Below are 18,817 nucleotides of genomic sequence, written 5' to 3' on the forward strand. Positions count from 1 at the left end.
GCAACAAAGCCTCCTTCACTCATGCTGCCAAACATACCCTCATAAAACTGACTATCCTACCAATCCTTGACTTTGGCGATGTCATTTACAACATAGCCTCCAACACTCTACTCAGCAAATTGGATGTAGTCTATCACAGTGCCATCCGTTTTGTCAACAAAGCCACATATACTACCCACCACTGCGACCTGTATGCTCTCGTTGGCTGACCCTCGCTACATATTCGTGGCGAAACCCACTGGCTCCAGGTCTATAAGTCTTTGCTAGCATAACAACACCCACACATACACACTACCTCATCCCCATACTGTTATTTCTTTTTTTGCTCTTTTGCACCTCAGTATCTCTACTTGCACATCATCATCGGCACATCTATCACTCCAGTGTTAATGCTAAATTGTAATTACTTCGCCACTATGGCCTATTTTTTGCCTTACCTCCCTAACCTTACTACATTTGCACACACTGCACATAGATTTTTCTATTGTGTTATTGACTATATGTTTGTTTATCCCATGTGTAACTCTGTTATTTTTGTCACACTGCTTTGCTTTATCTTGGCCAGTTCTCAGTTGTAAATGAGAACGTGTTCTCAACTGGCCTACCTGGTTAAATAAAGGTAAAATAAAAAATAATAAATAAAATACAATCCTGTTGTGTAGATTATAGAGGTACGTTCGGGAAACCCACTGTTCAACTTGTTTGTGTATTACAGCCAAGCCAGTACTTTCCTTGCAGGAGCATACAGTTGAAGTCGGAAGTTTACATACACCTTAGCCAAATAGATTTAAATTCAGTTATTCACAATTCCTGACATTTAATCCTAGTAATTTAATCCTAAAATTCCCTGTTTTAGGTCAGTTAGGATCATCACTTTATTTTAAGAATGTGAAATGTCAGAATTATAGTAGAGAGAATGATTTAGTTCAGCTTTTATTAATTTCATAACTGAGTCATGTTTGTAGGCCTCTTTGCTCGCACTCACTCTTTCAGTTCTGCCCACAAATTTTCTATAGGATTGAGGTCAGAGTTTTGTGATGAGCACTCCAATACCTTGACTTTTTTGTCCGTAAGCCATTTTGCCACAATTTTGGAAGTATGTGTCACGACTCCTTCCGAAGGTGGCTCCCCTTCCTGTTCAGGTGGCACTCGGCGGTCGTCGTCACCGGCCTACTAGCTGCCACTGATCTTTTTTCCCCTTTCTGTTTATTGGTTTCACCCGTTTGTGTTTTAGGCTGATTAGTCTGGCTTTATTTACCAGTAAGCCCACCTGCTCTTTGTGTGGGATTGTTTTGTGTAACTTGTGTGCACGTCTGTGGGTTGTGTGTTTCCCATTTCGTGGGTTTTGCTGGACAGTTTAAGTCCCCATGTTTGGGGCATTTGTTTTGGTGTGCGCCCTCTGTTTTCATGGGGTTGGCTTATGTTCGCCGTTTTGTGCATTAAATATAGCTCTACCCTGAACTTTCTGCGCCTGACTTCTCACCCACTACAACCAGTACGTTACAGTATGCTTGGGGTCATTGTCCATTTGGAAGACCCATTTGCGACCAAGCTTTAACTTTAACTGATGTCTTGAGATGTTGCTTCAATATATCCACATCATTTTCCTTCCACATGAAGCCATCTATTTATTGAAGTGCATCAGTCCCTCCTGCAGCAAAGCACCCCCACAACATGATGCTGCCACCCCCGTGCTTCACGGTTGGGATGGTGTTCTTTGGCTTGCAAGCTTCCCCCTTCTTCCTCCAAACATAACGATGGTCATTATGGTCAAACAGTTCTATTTTTGTTTCATCAGACCAGAGGACATTTCTCCAAAAACTACGATCTTTGTCCCCATGTGCAGTTGCAAATCGTAGTCTGGCTTTTTTGGGCGGTTTTGGAGCAGTGGCGTCTTCCTTGCTGAGTGGCCTTTCAGGTTATGTTGATATAGGACTCGTTTTACTGTGGATATAGATACTTTTGTACCTATTTCCTCCAGCATCTTCACAAGGTATTTCGTTGTTGTTCTGGGATTGATTTTTACTTTTCGCATCGAAGTACGTTCATCTCTAGGAGACAGAAAGCGTCTCCTTCCTGAGCGGTATGACGGCTGCGTTGTCCCATGGTGTTTATACTTGCAATCTATTGTTTGTATAGATGAATGTGGTACCTTCAGGTATTGGGAAATTGTTCCCAAGGGTGAACCAGACAAAGAGGCACTGAGGTTGAAGGGAGGCCTTGAAATACATCCACATGTACCCCTCCAATTGACTCAAATTATGTCAATTAGCCTATCAGAAGATTCTAAAGCCATGACCTCATTTTTTTTTATTAACTAAGCTGTTTAACTTAAGGCTAGATGGCAGTATTCTGAAGTTCGGATGACTGACATGCCCAAAGTAAACTGCCTGTTACTCAGGCCCAGAAGCTAAGATATGCATATGGTAGCATTGGATAGAGAACATTCAGAAGTTTCTAAAACTATTAAAATATTGTTTGTGAGTATAACAGAATTGATACGGCAGGCAACAACCCGAGGAGAATCCACCCGGAATATTTTTTGGGGGAGGTCACAGTCCATTCAAATACTTGTCTATGGGATATTCAAAGTAATTCCTCCCAGATTGCAGTTCCTATGGCTTCCACTAGATGTCAAGTCTTTAGAACCGGTTTCAGGCTTGTTTTTTGAAAAATGAGTTAGAAGTTGTAGTTTTTCAAGATGGCCCTCATTTGGACTGTAGTCTTGTGGCGCTCGTGGATGAGGGCGCGTACTTCGTTATTTATGTCCGGAATTGAACATACTACATTCAGTCTTACATTTTATAGTTTATTGACATATAAGTGTACCTGAGTCTTGATTAGAAACGTTGTTTGACTTGTTAGGACGAAGTTTATTGCTAACTTTTCGGATTCCTTTGTCTGCATGATCAACGTGTGGAACGGGTGGATTACTGAAAAAAAACGCACCAACTAAAATGACTTTTTTGGGATTTAAAGGACTTTATCAAACAAAACGCCAATTTATTGTGTAGCTGGCACCCTTGGGATTGCAAACAGAGGAAGATCTTCAAAGGTAAGTGATTTATTTTATCGCTATTTCAGATTTTTGTGACGCCTCTGTGGTTTGGAAGATGTTTTTAATGCTGGCGGAAGGGGGCGCTGTCTTCAGGTAATCTTATGGTATACTTTCGCCATAAAGCCTTTTTGAAATATTACAAAGAGGTTGGACGATGTAAGACACTTGTATTTTCATGAATGTTCAAAATTAAAATGTTTGTATTTTGAATTTCACACTCTGAAATTTCACCGGATGTTGTCGAGGTGGGTCGCTAGCGTCCCACTTAGCCCAAATAGGTTTTAAAGGAACAGTAAACTTAGTGTATGTAAACTTCTGACTCACTGGAATTACGATACAGTGAATTATAAGTGAAATAATCTGTCTGTAAACAATTATTGGAAAAATTACTTGTGTCCTGCACAAAGTAGATGTCCTAACCGACTTGCCAAAACTATAGTTTGTTAACAAGAAATGTGTGGAGTGGTTGAAAAATTAGTTTTAATGACTCCAACCTAAGTGTATGTAAACTTCCGACTTCAACTGTATCTGGAATTGAATGCGCCTGTTACGGTTTTCTTCCGTCGAAGGAGAGTCGGACCAAAATGCAGCGTGGTTAGTTCGATACATCTTTAATGAAGAAAAAAAAACATGAACAATACAAAAACAACAAACGGAATGTGAAAACCTATACAGCCTATCTGGTGACAACTAACACAGAGACAGGAACAATCACCCACGAAATACACAAAGAATATGTCTGCCTAAATATGGTTCACAATCAGAGACAACGATAATCACTTGACTGATTGAGAACCGCCTCAGGCAGCTATGCTATGCTAGACACCCCACAAAAACCCCATGACAAAAACGCACCACAATAACCCATGTCACACCCTGGCCTGACCAAATAAATGAAGACAAACATACATTACTTCGACCAGGGCGTGACAGCGCCCCTCTGGCGTTGTGCCCATCCCTCTCACCTCCTTGAAATGAAATATAGCGAGCAACAAGCACGTCGCAAACAATGTTCCGCTAAGGTAGATATTCGATGTGACATTTTTTCTTTACGTTTCTCTTACCGACCAATGACCATGCATTGCATTAAGCTGGCCCAATGAAACAAGCTAGTTAAAGTAGATTATTTCGCAGAGACAACTAGGATATTTTACAGAATTTATCAGTAGCTAGGTTTCCATCTAATTGGCGACAGATTTTCATGCGAATATTCTATAATCTGCATGAAGAAAATGTGCATTTTCCCACCAGTGGTGTTTCCACCAAATGAACTTGTTGAGGATAACATAATCAGTGCGTGAGTAAGTAGTGCACACAACATGTACTTTTCCACTTATGCTTTCATGTACCAAATACAAATCTAAAGTTCAATGTGCTTCCATCGCATTTACAACTCTACCAATAGTTTTGCCACAACAACTGCTGCATTGAATAGCAAATGTGCCTAATCTGGTTCATCTTGGCAAGAGTGCAGGGGGCGGCAGCGTAGCCTAGTGGTTAGAGCGTTGGACTAGTAGTAGTGGACTAGTTGGACTGGTTTGCGAGTTCAAACCCCTGAGCTGACAAGGTCTGTCGTTCTGCCCCTGAACAGGCCGTCATTGAAAATAAGAATATGTTCTTAACTGATTAAATGCCTGGTTAAATAAAGGTAAAAAAAAAAAAATCTTGCAGATACAGTGCATGTAGGCTGTGCAGGTTGACTAATCTACATGAGATTATTATGGATAAGAGCGAGAACTTTTTTAATTGTCAAATGGCAATCAAGAATCAATCTTGTCACCAGAATAAGATACTTAATATTTATTGGAAAGCATCATCAAGCTCATCACTGTGCACTTTCACCACCCTGTGAAGTTCATAATTTATTTCATCTGTAGCCTAATAAACTGCATAGTTTCACGAGTTGTAGTGGGATGTCTGCATCATCGAACAAACAGTTGCTAGCACTGACCTTTAACTCACCATTGTAAAAACGTTTTTAAAAATACATTTTAAAAAGTTGGTGTATTAGTGACATGGCATTGCATTAAACTGGCCAAACGAAACAAGCAAGTTGAATAGATTTCACCTAAATAACTATTATATTTTGCTGAATAACTCAGCTATATGCACCAGTGTATAGCACGCTATTCATTCATTGGTGTGCATCAGTGAAAAATCAGAGTAGCTTGCATTTCAATTGAACCTCAACTGCCCCCTTGAAATAAAAAAAATAAAAAAATATGGAAATAGAGCTACTAAGGTTTTGTTGTGGTGGTGTGATGTAATCCATGCACTCATTGGAATCTACATCATATTTAACTGGTTGATTCAATGAACAAGCTAGATCTGGCTAGATCTAGTTACTAGCTATTGTAATGAACACAAGGGGAGACAGAGAGCTGGTTTCAAGCGCAGGGCGCAGAAGGTGTTTATTGCAAAGAACCACAGGAGGAGGCAGGAAGCTGGGTCCAGGGGCAGGCAGAAGGTCATACATAGGGGGTCCAAAAGGGCAACAGTACAGGCAAGGAAAAGGCTAGTAATGTAGTCTGGGAGATCAGGCAATAGGTAGAGAACAGGAAATCTGATAGGCTAAAGTACAGGCAGGCAAAAGGCGTCGTTAGTGAGGCAGGCAAAAACTATCATACATGGGAGGAGTAATTCACAGGAAACCGAGCACTCAAAGCAATGTGTCACAAAACAAACAATACCTCACAGTGATGAGGTGCAAAGAACTGAACTAAATAGTGTGTGATAGTGACATACAGGTGTGTGAACAGGTGATTAGAATGCAGGTGATTAGGATCTGGAGTGAGCAGCATTCAGGGGATCTAGGTGTCTGAGAGTGTAAGCTAGAAAGTGGGCTGGAAAGTGAGCTGCTTCCAGGGGGTGTGAGTTGGAAGCAGATGTTACAGCTACCTAATCTCAGCTACCAGCCAGCTTGCTCTCGGTCTGGATGTTTGGTTTCAGAGCGCATCAGAACAGGACTTGGTAGTCTATGGCAGGAGCAGAGAAAATAGACACTAGACACCACTTTTAATGGGCTGATCTCTGTCCATCACCAGGCATGTAGCACCTCCCCTCTTTGTGGATTTCAATGCGCAAGCATTGCAAGTAATGGGCCAAACAAAGAAGTGAGTTTGGGAAATCGGAAAGTATAGGTCAACATTTTGCACATATACATTTTCTATGCCCGAATTCAGAATCAATTGGGCTCTCGAAAAATAATGTGGTCGCTGTGATAGAACATTTACTTTGATTCTCAGCAATTTTTCAATGTCCCATCTCATACAGTTGTAGCAGGCTTTCTCCCTCTCCAGTTTAAATGTAGGCTCAGTGAAATGACATTGCCACAAGCAGCACCGTAGATATTGAGATGAACTAGATGCAACACAGTCACACACATTAACACTCTTCTTGTTGTGGAAATTGACCCACTAAGCTGTTTACTTTCGGCTTCTATGTCATATCGCTGAGTCTACCTTTAACCACACACCTTTCAAGTCTCACTTTGAGGCACAGTGTTACCAGGCTCTATGCGGCAGAAATTCGAGCCTGGCGACGAGGTGACTAGCTACGTGCACAATCATATTCACAGTGTGAGGGAGTGAGTAGTGAGTCTCAGCCTAGTCTGTCTCCACATGCCACCGCCAGGTAAAATAAATGGTCCAGATATTCGCTTTTTTTTGGGCATCATCCTAAAAGAAAAGTAAGTTAGTAGCACGCACATCGCCCCTAGGAACTTCTGTCCCACTGAGCTGAAACTTCTGTCCCACTGAGCTGAAACTTCTGTCCCACTGAGCTATGGACACTGCACAGCTCAGGCTGAGTGGAAGACAGTAGATCAGAGGGGGGATGGAAACTGTCATTCTATACAGCAGGCCAGGAATAGCACTTATTTGGTCATGTCATTTAAAATCTTGAAAGAATCATGTAGGGAAAGGGGGATACCTAGTGAGTTCAACTGAAATGTGTCTTCCGCATTTAACCTAACCCCTCTACAACAGAGAGCTGCGGAGAGCTGACTTAAATCGACATCCACGTCATCCGCGCCTGGGGAACAGTGGGTTAACTGCCTTTCTCAGGGGCAGAACAACAGATTTTTACCTTGTCAGCTTAGGGATTCGATCCAGCAACCTTTCGGTTACTGGTCTAACACTCCTACCCGCCAGGTTACCTGCCACCCCATGTAGACCGCAGTAGCGTGCCGTGGGCCTGGGGCCTGGGCCTTCAGTGAAGTCCTACACAGTCCCACCCGAATTAATCCACCTCTTATTACCATCATTATGGTGCCATGGCTCTAGACACTATACAATTAGACAGAAACGCAGTATAACCAGGCGTTGCGTCACCTTGAAATTGGCATTTTTATTCAGAGAATTGCAGGGGAAGAGTACAATACCTTTTCATTGTGCAGCTTCGTTATATTCTGATGATGTTTAGGCCAGCAGAGAAGGCCTTGCTGGCCCTGACGGCCCACCACTGGTAGACCGAGTTAAGTGTAATTGCTGAGCAACTCAGCTATAAATGTGCCCTTTCAAAGTAAACTTCGTAGATTATCCAAAAACACAGGACATTGTTCACTGTCTCAAGTGTCCTTGTCTGCTGTGATTGGATGTGGGAGAGGCAAGAGACTGTGAGGAGAGGGAAGTCAGTGCTGACAAGGGCAGCAGCAGTGTTGATCTACAGGTGAGAGAGTGAGTGACTAAGATTACTTATCCTGTAATGTGAAAATAAACAGTCACAAAACTGTGTGTTCCCTGTCAAGGGAATATATATATATTTGTATACATATTTTACTGATGTTGATAGTGGTAAAAACAAATACAAATTTGGCTTCCTTTGGAAACCAGTCATGTACAGCATACACATGACATCAACCTGTGCACTCTGACTTCAGTGATCATCACATACTTGTACCTGGGTTAAAATAGATTAAATGGAACTAGGCCCTGCATTTTCAATGTACATAGCTTGAATGAATCACATAGATTTGGACAAATGTGATTTTTGATAGAGCAACTGACTGTAAATGTGTCTTTTAAAGTACACTTTATAGGTTATCCAGTAACACAGGACATTGTTCACTGTCTCTGTCTAGTATGTCCTTGCCTGCTGTGACTGGGTGCTAAAGAGAAAAGCAACCGTAAGAAGGGGTCAGTGCATGCAGGTGCAGCGGCAGGGTTGGTATAGAGGTGAGTGAGAGGAGAGTTATTCTCAAAAAGGGGAAAAAATTAGTCTCACAAAACTGGAGTCCCTTTCCCTTACAGTATTGTACTGATGTATGAAGGTGGCAAAATGTTGGCATGTGATGATCAACCTCTCCACAACACCAATCACGTCTACAAATCATATTTGTTTTACCCTGCATCATTATAATACAACTGTCTTCATCTTCTGTGTCTTCTTAATATTTGCAGTGAATTACCTTCATTAATGATGGTGACGACTTACCCTTTCACTTATCCTTCCACTTATAGTGTTTTCAGAATAACCTTACATATACCCCTCAAAATGCCCCTGAAGAGAGGCATAATAAGTCATGTCAAACTGTTTCCGGGGGAGGACCCATGGACCCCCCTCTAACTGCCCCACCACCACAATCGTGTCCCTAGTGTAGTCATTTCTAAAAAACTTTATTGCTACAGTATGTTGAAAAATTCATTTGTATTGCCAAGAATAGTATAGTAAAGTTATTATATAACTAACTTTGCCTCATAAGACTGAGGAGAACACATAGCCGCATTGATGAAGTGGGTTCTGAAGAATGGTTTCAGTAAAAGATAAACAGATTAATAAGAAATGTAATACTGAAGCTCTCCTTCTCATGTTTTGCTGGCAAACACTTAGATCTACTCTATGAATAATGAGCGTAGTTAACCTCTCTGATCCTGACTTATGTGGCTAATAAGACATGGAAATATTACTGTGTCCTATTATTGGTCCTCTCTTCCAGCTCTCTGCATGCGTCCCAAATGTATGGGTGTGGGCCCTGGCCAAAAGTAGTGCACTAAATAGGGAATAGGGTGGTATTTGGGACACAGAACCTGTCTCTCTTTAACAAAGGTTAATAATGGGGTCATCACCCTGGAAGTGCCCTACTCACTATATAAGTGCCCATCCTCCCATTAAAGTTGACACTCTGGTTGGCGGTTTAAACTCCAAAATAATAGTGAAATACCTATTTAACATAGAATTTGCTAACTATTATTGTGAGATCGATAGGAGCCAGTCCAGTAGCTCCTTCTCATGTTGGCTCGGGGAGACCATACTATACCTTATGTTGGGTTGACATGAGAGGTGTGGTTGCACACTGTATAGATAGAAGCCAGCTCCCTTTTACACTGGCTAGCATCAGTTGGCCCTAAAGATGCGGTTACAGCAATGTGTGTGGCCTGCAGCAATCGATAACCACATGACTTATTCAGTACCCATCCTGAGCCTCTCATAAGAGTAATGGGGACTGTTTCCCCCTCCAGTCACCTGCCTATTGTAAAGGAAATCAATGGAACCCACTTCAACTGAAACTTAAAATGAAAAGTGAGGTCTGAGGTGGCATTGGAATTTTCAAAAATGAAGAGCTGTGTGCGATACTGTCCTGGAGTCAGAACTGAGATTCCTCTAGATAGGCCAACTGCAAAGGCAAAATTTGCTATATTGTCAAAATTCCTGAAAACAAAAATGTGCTTTTTGGTCTTAATTTAAGTTTAGGGTTTGGCATTAGGGTTAGCAGTGTGGTTAAGGTTAGGGTTAAGGTTAAGGTTAGGTTTCAAATCTGATTTCATGACTTTGTGGTTTGTGGCTATGCCAGCTAGTGACCACGCTGCAGAGCTGTCTCTAGAACAAGATTCATAATGAAAAATGCTAACTTGCATCTTTAAAGAGGGAGGATGAGCCATGCGTCTGGTGAAGTGGAGCATTAAGCCCAACAAATTGCACTGCCTCCCTGCTGAGGAAGCTCAGTATGCTGCATCTCATTTTTGTGTGTGTGTGTGTGTGTGTGTGTGTGTGTGTGTGTGTGTGTGTGTGTGTGTGTGTGTGTGTGTGTGTGTGTGTGTGTGTGTGTGTGTGTGTGTGTGTGTGTGTGTGTGTGTGTGTGTGTGTGTGTGTGTGTGATAAAGCTCATGAAGCAGCATCTCATTTGCTCCTGGAGTGAGTTGTCCCTTTGAAATATACCCAGAGTCAAGGAGCAAATCTCTCCATTGCCTGCCCCCTATCTGAAAAGCCTTTGCTCATGGAGAGAGAAAGAGAGTAAACAACACACTCTCCCCTAAAACTTCAACTTACTAAACCCTATCTGAGGAAACAAAAAAAACACACTAGGACTTTTGACCGATACTGATGCTAGACTGCTACTGTCATCGACTGTCATCGACTAACGATTTTTTAAATCCTTAAAAAGATTTTTAGGATTTATCATAATATGTGCAGACACTTTATGCTAAGTACTTTTTATAATATGCATAGTCAAACTGCGAGTAGATGAGAGTACTGTAGTTGTGAAATACATTAATTTAATTGACAATCTTTCTCATTTTCTCTTCCTCATGCCAGCTAAAATTATCAGAATGTTATTTAGTACAGAAAGCAAGTAACAAGGATGGTAACACTAAAAAGCAGCTACATCTAATAATTACCTCAGTCAACAGTACAGAGCTAAGCTGAGCTGTTCCTGCCTTCCGGTGTTTCATCTATTATTCATTGATAGTGAAAGGACTCTTATGAGTCTATTTGTGAGTTGGCTACATGGTGTACTGGTCTGCATCTGAAATGGCTCCCTATATAGTGTGCTACGTTTGATCAGGGCCCTTATCTAGGCTCGGCCGCAAGCTTCCACCTCGCCACAACGTGAGCCTGGGAGCCGAGGGTAGCTCTGGTAAAACGTAGCACACTATACAGGGAAAAGGGTGCCAATATGTGCCATTTTATACACAGCCATTATGGTCTTGTCCTACTGACTTACCCGGATGTTGTCCTCCTGGCGGTACTGTTTCCAGTTGCAGCCCGTGTCGCTGAACATGAGGAGGAAGGAGGAGACCCAGTCTGAGCTGCCATAGCGACCCTGCGTGGCCACGGCTGTGATCTCTGTCCGCTCCCCCAGGTCCACCTCCAACCATTGGTACTTATTAGACTCCACAGGAGACCAGCCTCCAGCACCTGCAGGAAATACCGCACAGAGATACCACATATTGTAACTCTTTGGGAAGGTTTCTCTGACACAGATTAAGCCCAATGGTGAACTAAAGAGCATTTTCAATGGAGATTATCCCAGATGTAATTTATTGTTAGTAATAATAATAATCATCTATTAATAGATTGTTGCGCAGCATTGTGCCTCTCAAAAGTGGTACCGTGAACCATTTAAGAGGAGCACATGCGTAAGACATAATCAGTGTACACATACAGTACATGATCAGTACAGCTCAGTGGGAATGAATCAGTACAGTGTATATCCTCAGTGGGAATGAAGCAGTACAGTGTATATCCTCAGTGGGAATGAATCAGTACAGTGTATATGCTCAGTGGGAATGAATCAGTACAGTGTATATCCTCAGTGGGAATGAAGCAGTACAGTGTATATCCTCAGTGGGAATGAACCAGTACAGTGTATATCCTCAGTGGGAATGAAGCAGTACAGTGTATATCCTCAGTGGGAATGAACCAGTACAGTGTATATCCTCAGTGGGAATGAAGCAGTACAGTGTATATCCTCAGTGGGAATGAAGCAGTACAGTGTATATCCTCAGTGGGAATGAAGCAGTACAGTGTATATCCTCAGTGGGAATGAAGCAGTACGGTGTATATCCTCAGTGGGAATGAACCAGTACAGTGTATATCCTCAGTGGGAATGAAGCAGTACAGTGTATATCATCAGTGGGAATGAACCAGTACAGTGCATATCTTCAGTGGGAATGAACCAGTACAGTGCATATCTTCAGTGGGAATGAAGCAGTACAGTGTATATCCTCAGTGGGGATGAACCAGTACAGTGTATATCCTCAGTGGGAATGAACCAGTACAGTGTATATCCTCAGTGGGAATGAAGCAGTACAGTGTATATCATCAGTGGGATTGAAGCAGCTTTGCACTGCGAGAGCTAACCTGAAAACATCTACATCCATTATGGAGCTGGTGGCAAAACGAGGATGCATGATCCGCCAGCAGGTACTGTGCACACAGTAATACTTGAGAAATGTGTCATTGACATTCAGGGCCATTTTGTGAGCAGGAGTCACTCTCCGTTGTATGATAAAGAAGAGGAGTTTTGATCATGCAACTAGTTCAAATGTGCAGAAAGTGTCCAAGTCTCTCACATTGAAGTAACCACTCAAACTGGAGCTCTGCATGGTCATGACTGCAGTAGTTTATATAGTCAATCCCCTAAACAGACACTTGTCAAGTGCAGTACCATTAGCTGCTTTTTGCGGGGAAGATTTTACTTGCAATCACTGTGATATATGATGGTTGTCTTACCTACCTTAGTTGAATGTACCGACTAAGTGGCTTTAGAAAAGAGCGTCTGGTAGGTAAATGACCAAACGTTCATGTTAATGTAGATAGAAGAAAAATAGAGCAATCTGATCAACAGAGTGATCTATTCCATGAAACATCACAACAGGTTGTGGAACAGGAACAGGCATTTGGCTTCTGCAAGAGCCAGGAGGAGGGAGAGAGGGAAGCCAGCCGGATAGAGACATGAGGAGGAGGGAGAGAGGAAAGCCAGTCGGATAGAGACATGAGGAGAAGTGATGAAATGGCAGACGCCGCCATGAGAAAGGAGGTATGACAGGATGAGAAGTGTGCTAATGTCTGTGAGAGAAGGGAAGCATAAAGTGCTGAGTCGGGCCAAAGTGCAGCCTCAGAGCCCCGGACGCCAGATGGACAGAACGGGAGCAGAGCTGTCTAGAGGAGGTGCCCAAGCTTCCAGCAGGGTCGGCACAAAGACAGAACACAAGACAGCTAGAGGGCCTAGCACAGAAATGACTCATACCGAAGCTGCCAATAGAAATGCCCCAATAAGCTGCAGCATGCCTTACTCTATACAGAGAGAGAACACACAGAGCCTTTTAAGTACCCAACACAAAGACACCGAGGTTAAAGACCATTTAACATTTGTTACCAAGTTGATGTCATCTAACTAAGCTGACGCAAATAGTCTCCAGGAACCCCACAGGGACTTAGGGACCAGATTCCACTGATTCTCCACCCTTAATATTCCTACTTTACCGTTTATATAACCGTCTGTTGGTTGTACTCACACTACTGTCTGGTCTGGTCCAGGTTAAGGCAACAAGCTGCCTGTATAGGTTGGCATTTAGGACACGAGGCAGTGAAAGGCCTGGTTTAATAAGTACTTAACTTTAGTAGCAGACAGACATTGCCATTGACACAGCGATGAGAGGGAGAGTGAACACGTTGACCTTTGTTCATTACTGGTGATGGAATAGAGAGCATGTAGGGGAGACAAAGAGGAGCAGAATTCACAATACCAGGAGGGTATCCAGCTCTGAAGACTCTGGTCTTGGTCAAAAGTAGTGCACTACATAGGGAAAAAAGTAAAGCACTATAATAAGAGGGTGCCATTTGGGACGCAAACCAGAGACAGAATAAAGGGGTGTTTTTTTTCAAGCAATTAACACATTCATATTTTTATTCTGTCTTGAAAATGGGCAATTATTAGCTACCACGGGAAGGCTAATGGCTGCTAATGGTTGCTGGGAAGGCATGTATGGGGTTGCGTTCCAAATGGAACCCTATTCCATATTTAGTGCAATCAATGGACCAGGGCTCAAAAGTAGTGCACTAGATAGGGAATATGATGCCATTTGGGACATATCCCTGGATTCCCATTGTGTTCTCCCTCTCTGTCTGCAGTGCTGTCTGTTCAAATCAAGGAAATCTCCCCTGATCTTCTCTTTAGTCCCTGACTGGAACGGACAGGGATGCTGCCTTTCCCACTGTGCATGGTTATTAGGGTTAATGTAGGGTCAGGAACGTGGTCATTATACCATTATGCTGTGCTGCTGCCCATTCAAATAAACACATTCATATTCCTTAACTTATTCCACATTTGTTGGTGTTACAGCATGAATTCAAAATGGATTAAAAAATCATTTTTTTTAAATCACTCGCCTACACACAATACCCCATAATGACAAAGTGAAAACATGTTTTTAGAAACTTTTGCAAATGTATTTAAAATGAAATAGAGAGATCTCATTTACATAATTATCCACACGCCTTTGCTATGACATTCCAAATTGATTTATAGATTGTTGAAAGTTTCCAAGAGCACAGTGGTCTCCATCATTGGGAAATTGAAAAAAAATATGGAACTACCCAGATTCTGCCTAGAGCTGGCTGTCCGACCAAACTGAGCAACCGGGCAAGAAGGACCTTGACCAGGGAGGTGACCTAAAACCTAATGACCACTTTGACAGAACTACAGAGTTCCTTGGCTGAGATGGGAGAACCTGCCACAAGGACAACAGCACTTCACCAATCTGGGCTTTAAGGCAGAGTGTCCAGATGGAAGCCTATCCTGAGAAAAAGGCACATGACAGCACGCCTGGAAATAGAAACATGAAAGACCCTGAGACTAAATATTATGTAGTCTGATGAGACAAATGTAACTCTTTGGCATGAATGTAAAACACTGTCTGGAGAAAACCAGGGACAGCTCTTCACCAGTCTAACACCATCCCTACCTTGAAGCATAAGGGTGGCAGCATCATGCTATGGGGATGCTTTTCAGCGGCAGGGACTGGGAGACTGGTAAGGATAGAGGGAACAATGATCTGGAGCCAAATACAGGCAAATCCTTGATCAGAACCTGCTTCAGTGGCAAATTACCTTAGACTAGGGCAAAGGTTACCGTTCCAACAGCACAATGACCCCAAGCACACAGCCATAGCAATGCTGGAATGGCTTCAGAACAACAATGGGAAAGTACTTGAATGGCACAGCCAAAGCCAGACTTAAATCCCATTGAAAATCTGTGGATAGACTTGATCACTGTTCACCACCACCCCACATCTAACTTAACAATGCTTCAGTAAATCTGCATAAAATAATGGGAGAAAAACCCAGAATCCAGATGTGCAAAGCTGGTAGAGACATACCCAAGATGACTCAAAGCTGCAATCACCGCCAAAGTATTGATTCAGGGGTGTGAATACTTATTTACATTTGATATTTCTGCATTTGATTTTCAATAAATTTGCAAAAATGTCTAAAAACACGTTTTCACTTTGTTATTAGGGGTTATTGTGTGTAGATGGGTGAGAAAACAAATATATTTAAACCATGTTTAATTCAGGCTGTAACAGAACAACATTTGGAATAATTCAAGGGGTATGAATATTTTCTGTAGGCACTGTATCTGACTAAAGCTCTGAAAATATAAACATTATCAGTGGCATCTAATCATTTGTCCATAATCAATACTGACTATGAGTTTTTCGTAGGCAACAATTTTTTTGTGTGTTTTTTTCAGTGACAAATTGTGGTAAATTTCTCTAATGCCATATCTACTACCCAGCGGAAATAACTTGTTGAAATAATGTCATCACAACCTTGTAAACTGGTTAAAATGATGTTATGATTTCAACCAGCTTTGCCTTGTCAGAAGTACCCCACAGTGAGAGCCATGGTTGGTTACCACACTGAGTGGAATCACACAGTACTGCAAACACTTTCATTTTCTAAGGTTCTACAAAATACAACTTTTCTTTTCTTCACAGATCAGTGGTGAATTCCATCACGAGTCACCAATGTAGCTGTAAGGTTTCTAAATTGAATAATCCCTTTACTCTCTGTTCCAATAAATCTCTACCCTCTGTCTTTAGATTTGGTCATATTGTGTATGACAGGCCTTCCAACCAGGAAGATAAAATCACTCAGACTTCTCCTCTTCCTGTCATGGGGTGCATCCAAAATGGCACCTTATTCCAGGTATCATCCACGAGATTGAGCCGCAGGACCATTTTCTTCTTGAGCGGATGGACAGGAGGCTGGAACATAATTATAACATCATTTGTAGACTGTAAATGTATCCACAAGAAGCCCAAACAGATGTAATACTTGACTAAAACACAATTTCAACCTTGCTTACATGTATTTTTTCTAAGTGTTATTTAACTAGGCAAGTCAGTTAAGAATAATTTCTTATTTTCAATGACAGCCTAGGAACAGTGGGTTAACTGCCTTGTTCAGGGGCAGAATGACAGATTTTTACCTTGTCAGGTCAGGGATTTGATCTTACAACCTTTCGTTTCTAGTCAAACGCTCTAACCTCTAGGCTACCTGCCGTCCTGTATATGACCACAAATATATTTATTAAAACGTTGGAACATGTTTCTGGTGTTTTTAAAGTGTTTTGTGTCCAACAATTAATTAATAAATAAATATATTTTGGTTAACAAATATATATATATATTTTAAATATTATTGGCACCTAGTTTTCAATATTTTGTCCACCCTCCCCTTGCGAGGGTAAAGGCACTTGTATCATGTTTAATGAGATTGGAGAACACATTGGGAGGGATCTTAGACCATTCCTCCATACAGAATCTTTCCAGATCCATGATGTCCTTCGGTCTGTGCATGTGGACAGCGCTGTTCAATTCAAACCACTGGTTTCCAATGAGGTTCAAGTCTCGAGACTGAGATGGCCATTGCTAATTTAGATTTTGTGGTCAATTGACCGTTTTCTTTGTGGATGTTGATGTGTGCTTGGGGTCATTGACTTGCTGGAAGAGCCACTCAGGGTGAGATCTTGCGTGGAGCCCCAGACCGAGGGAGATTATCAGTGGTCTTGTATGTCTTCCATTTCCTAATAATTGCTCCCACAGTTGATTTCTTCAAACCAAGTTGCTTACCTATTGCAGATTCAGTCTTCCCAGCCTGGTGCAGGTCAACAATTTTGTTTCTGGTGTCCTTTGACAGCTCTTTGGTCTTGGCCATAGTGGAGTTGGTACCTGGTTGTAACTGTGACTGAGGTTGTGCACAGGTGTCGTTTATACGTTTATACTGATAACAAGTTCAACCAGGTGCCATTAATACAGGTAACAAGTGGATGACAGAGGAGCCTCTTAAAGAAGAAGTTACAGGTGTGTGAGAGCCAGCAATCTTGCTTGTTTGTAGGTGACCAAATACTTATTTTCCACAATAATTTGCAAATAAATTCATTAAAAATCTTACAAATGTGATTTTCTGGATTTTCTTTTCTCATTTTGTCTGTCATAGTTGAAGTGTACCTATGATGAAAACTACAGGCCTCTCTCATATTTTTAAGTTGGAGAACTTGCACAATTGGTGGCTGACTAAATACTTTTTTGCCCCACTGTATATTATATTTAAAACTAAATATAAAACACCATTACATATCTACAATACAAAATGTATAATACCACCATAGAACAATATTACATTGTAGGTGTGTGTAGTGTTTGCATCTGTTACCTGATGTAGAATAGAGTTCCATGTAGTCATGGCTCTACACTATGTAGCACTGAGCACCATAGTCTGTTCTGGACTTGGGCATTGTGAAGGGAACTCTATTGACATGTCTTGTATGGTATGCATGGGTGTCCAAGCTGTGTGCTAGTAGTTTAAAACCTCTTAAGGATCCGCCCCTTTTTTGACATTTTTGCCTAAAATGACATACCCAAATCTATCTGCCTGTAGCTCAGGCATTGAAGCAAAGACATGCATATTATTGATACCATTTTAAAGGAAACACTTTGAAGTTTGTGGAAATGTGAAATGAATGTAAGAGAATATGACACATTCAATCTGGTAAAAGAAAATACAAAGAAAAAAACAACAGTATAACCTCTTGAACCTCTGGGGGCAGTATTTCATTTTTGGATGAAAAACATTCCCGTTTTAAACAAGATATTTTGTCACGAAAAGATGCTCGACTATGCATATAATTGACAGCTTTGGAAAGAAAACACTCTGACGTTTCCAAAACTGCAAAGATATTGTTTGTGAGTGCCACAGAACTAATGCTACAGGCGAAACCAAGATGAAATTTCATACAGGAAGTGAGCCAGATTTTTGAGGTGTTGTGTTCCAATGTCTCCTTATATGGCTGTGAATGCGCAAGGAATGAGCCTACACTTTCTGTCGTTTCCCCAAGGTGTTTGCAGCATTGTGACGTATTTGTGGGCATATCATTGGAAAATTGACCATAAGAGACTACATTTACCAGGTGTCCGCTCGGTGTCCTCCGTCGAAATCTCCAGGTGCGTGCATTTTTCCATTTTGAACAGAGGAGAAACCAAACTGCCACGAGTGACTTATCATCGAATAGATGTGAAAAACACCTTGAAGATTGATTCTAAACAACGTTTGCCATGTTTCTGTCGATATTATGGAGTTCATTTGGAAAGAAGTTTGCGTTGTAATGACTAAATTTTCATTTTTTTTTCTTAGCCAAGCGTGATGAACAAAACTGAACGATTTCTCCTACACAAATAATATTTTTGGAAAAACTGAACATTTGCTATCTAACTGAGAGTCTCGTCATTGAACACATCCGAAGTTCTTCAAAGGTAAATTATTTTATTTGAATGCTTTTCTTGTTTTTGTGAAAATGTTGCCTGCTGAATGCTAGGCTTAATGCTATGCTAGCTATCAATACTCTTACACAAATGCTTGTGTAGCTATGGTTGAAAAGCATTTTTTTAAAATCTGAGATGACAGTGGTGTTAACAAAAGGCTAAGCTTGTGAGCCAATATATTTATTTTATTTCATTTGCGATTTTCATGAAT

General features: G+C 41.4%; 1 protein-coding gene across 4 annotated transcripts in view; it reads right to left on the minus strand.

The window, feature by feature from the left end:
• cntnap3 (contactin associated protein family member 3) overlaps positions 1-18,817 on the minus strand; it is a 221,017-nt gene that overhangs the window by 155,682 nt on the left and 46,518 nt on the right. For all 4 annotated transcript variants that reach the window (XM_052458344.1, XM_052458342.1, XM_052458341.1 and 1 more), the window contains exon 3: positions 11,001-11,194. In XM_052458344.1, the coding sequence (XP_052314304.1) occupies positions 11,001-11,194 (194 nt within the window). The remainder of the gene's footprint in view (positions 1-11,000; positions 11,195-18,817) is intronic.

Source organism: Oncorhynchus keta, chromosome 12 (assembly GCF_023373465.1).
Source record: "Oncorhynchus keta strain PuntledgeMale-10-30-2019 chromosome 12, Oket_V2, whole genome shotgun sequence".
In the NCBI taxonomy this organism is placed as follows: domain Eukaryota; kingdom Metazoa; phylum Chordata; class Actinopteri; order Salmoniformes; family Salmonidae; genus Oncorhynchus; species Oncorhynchus keta.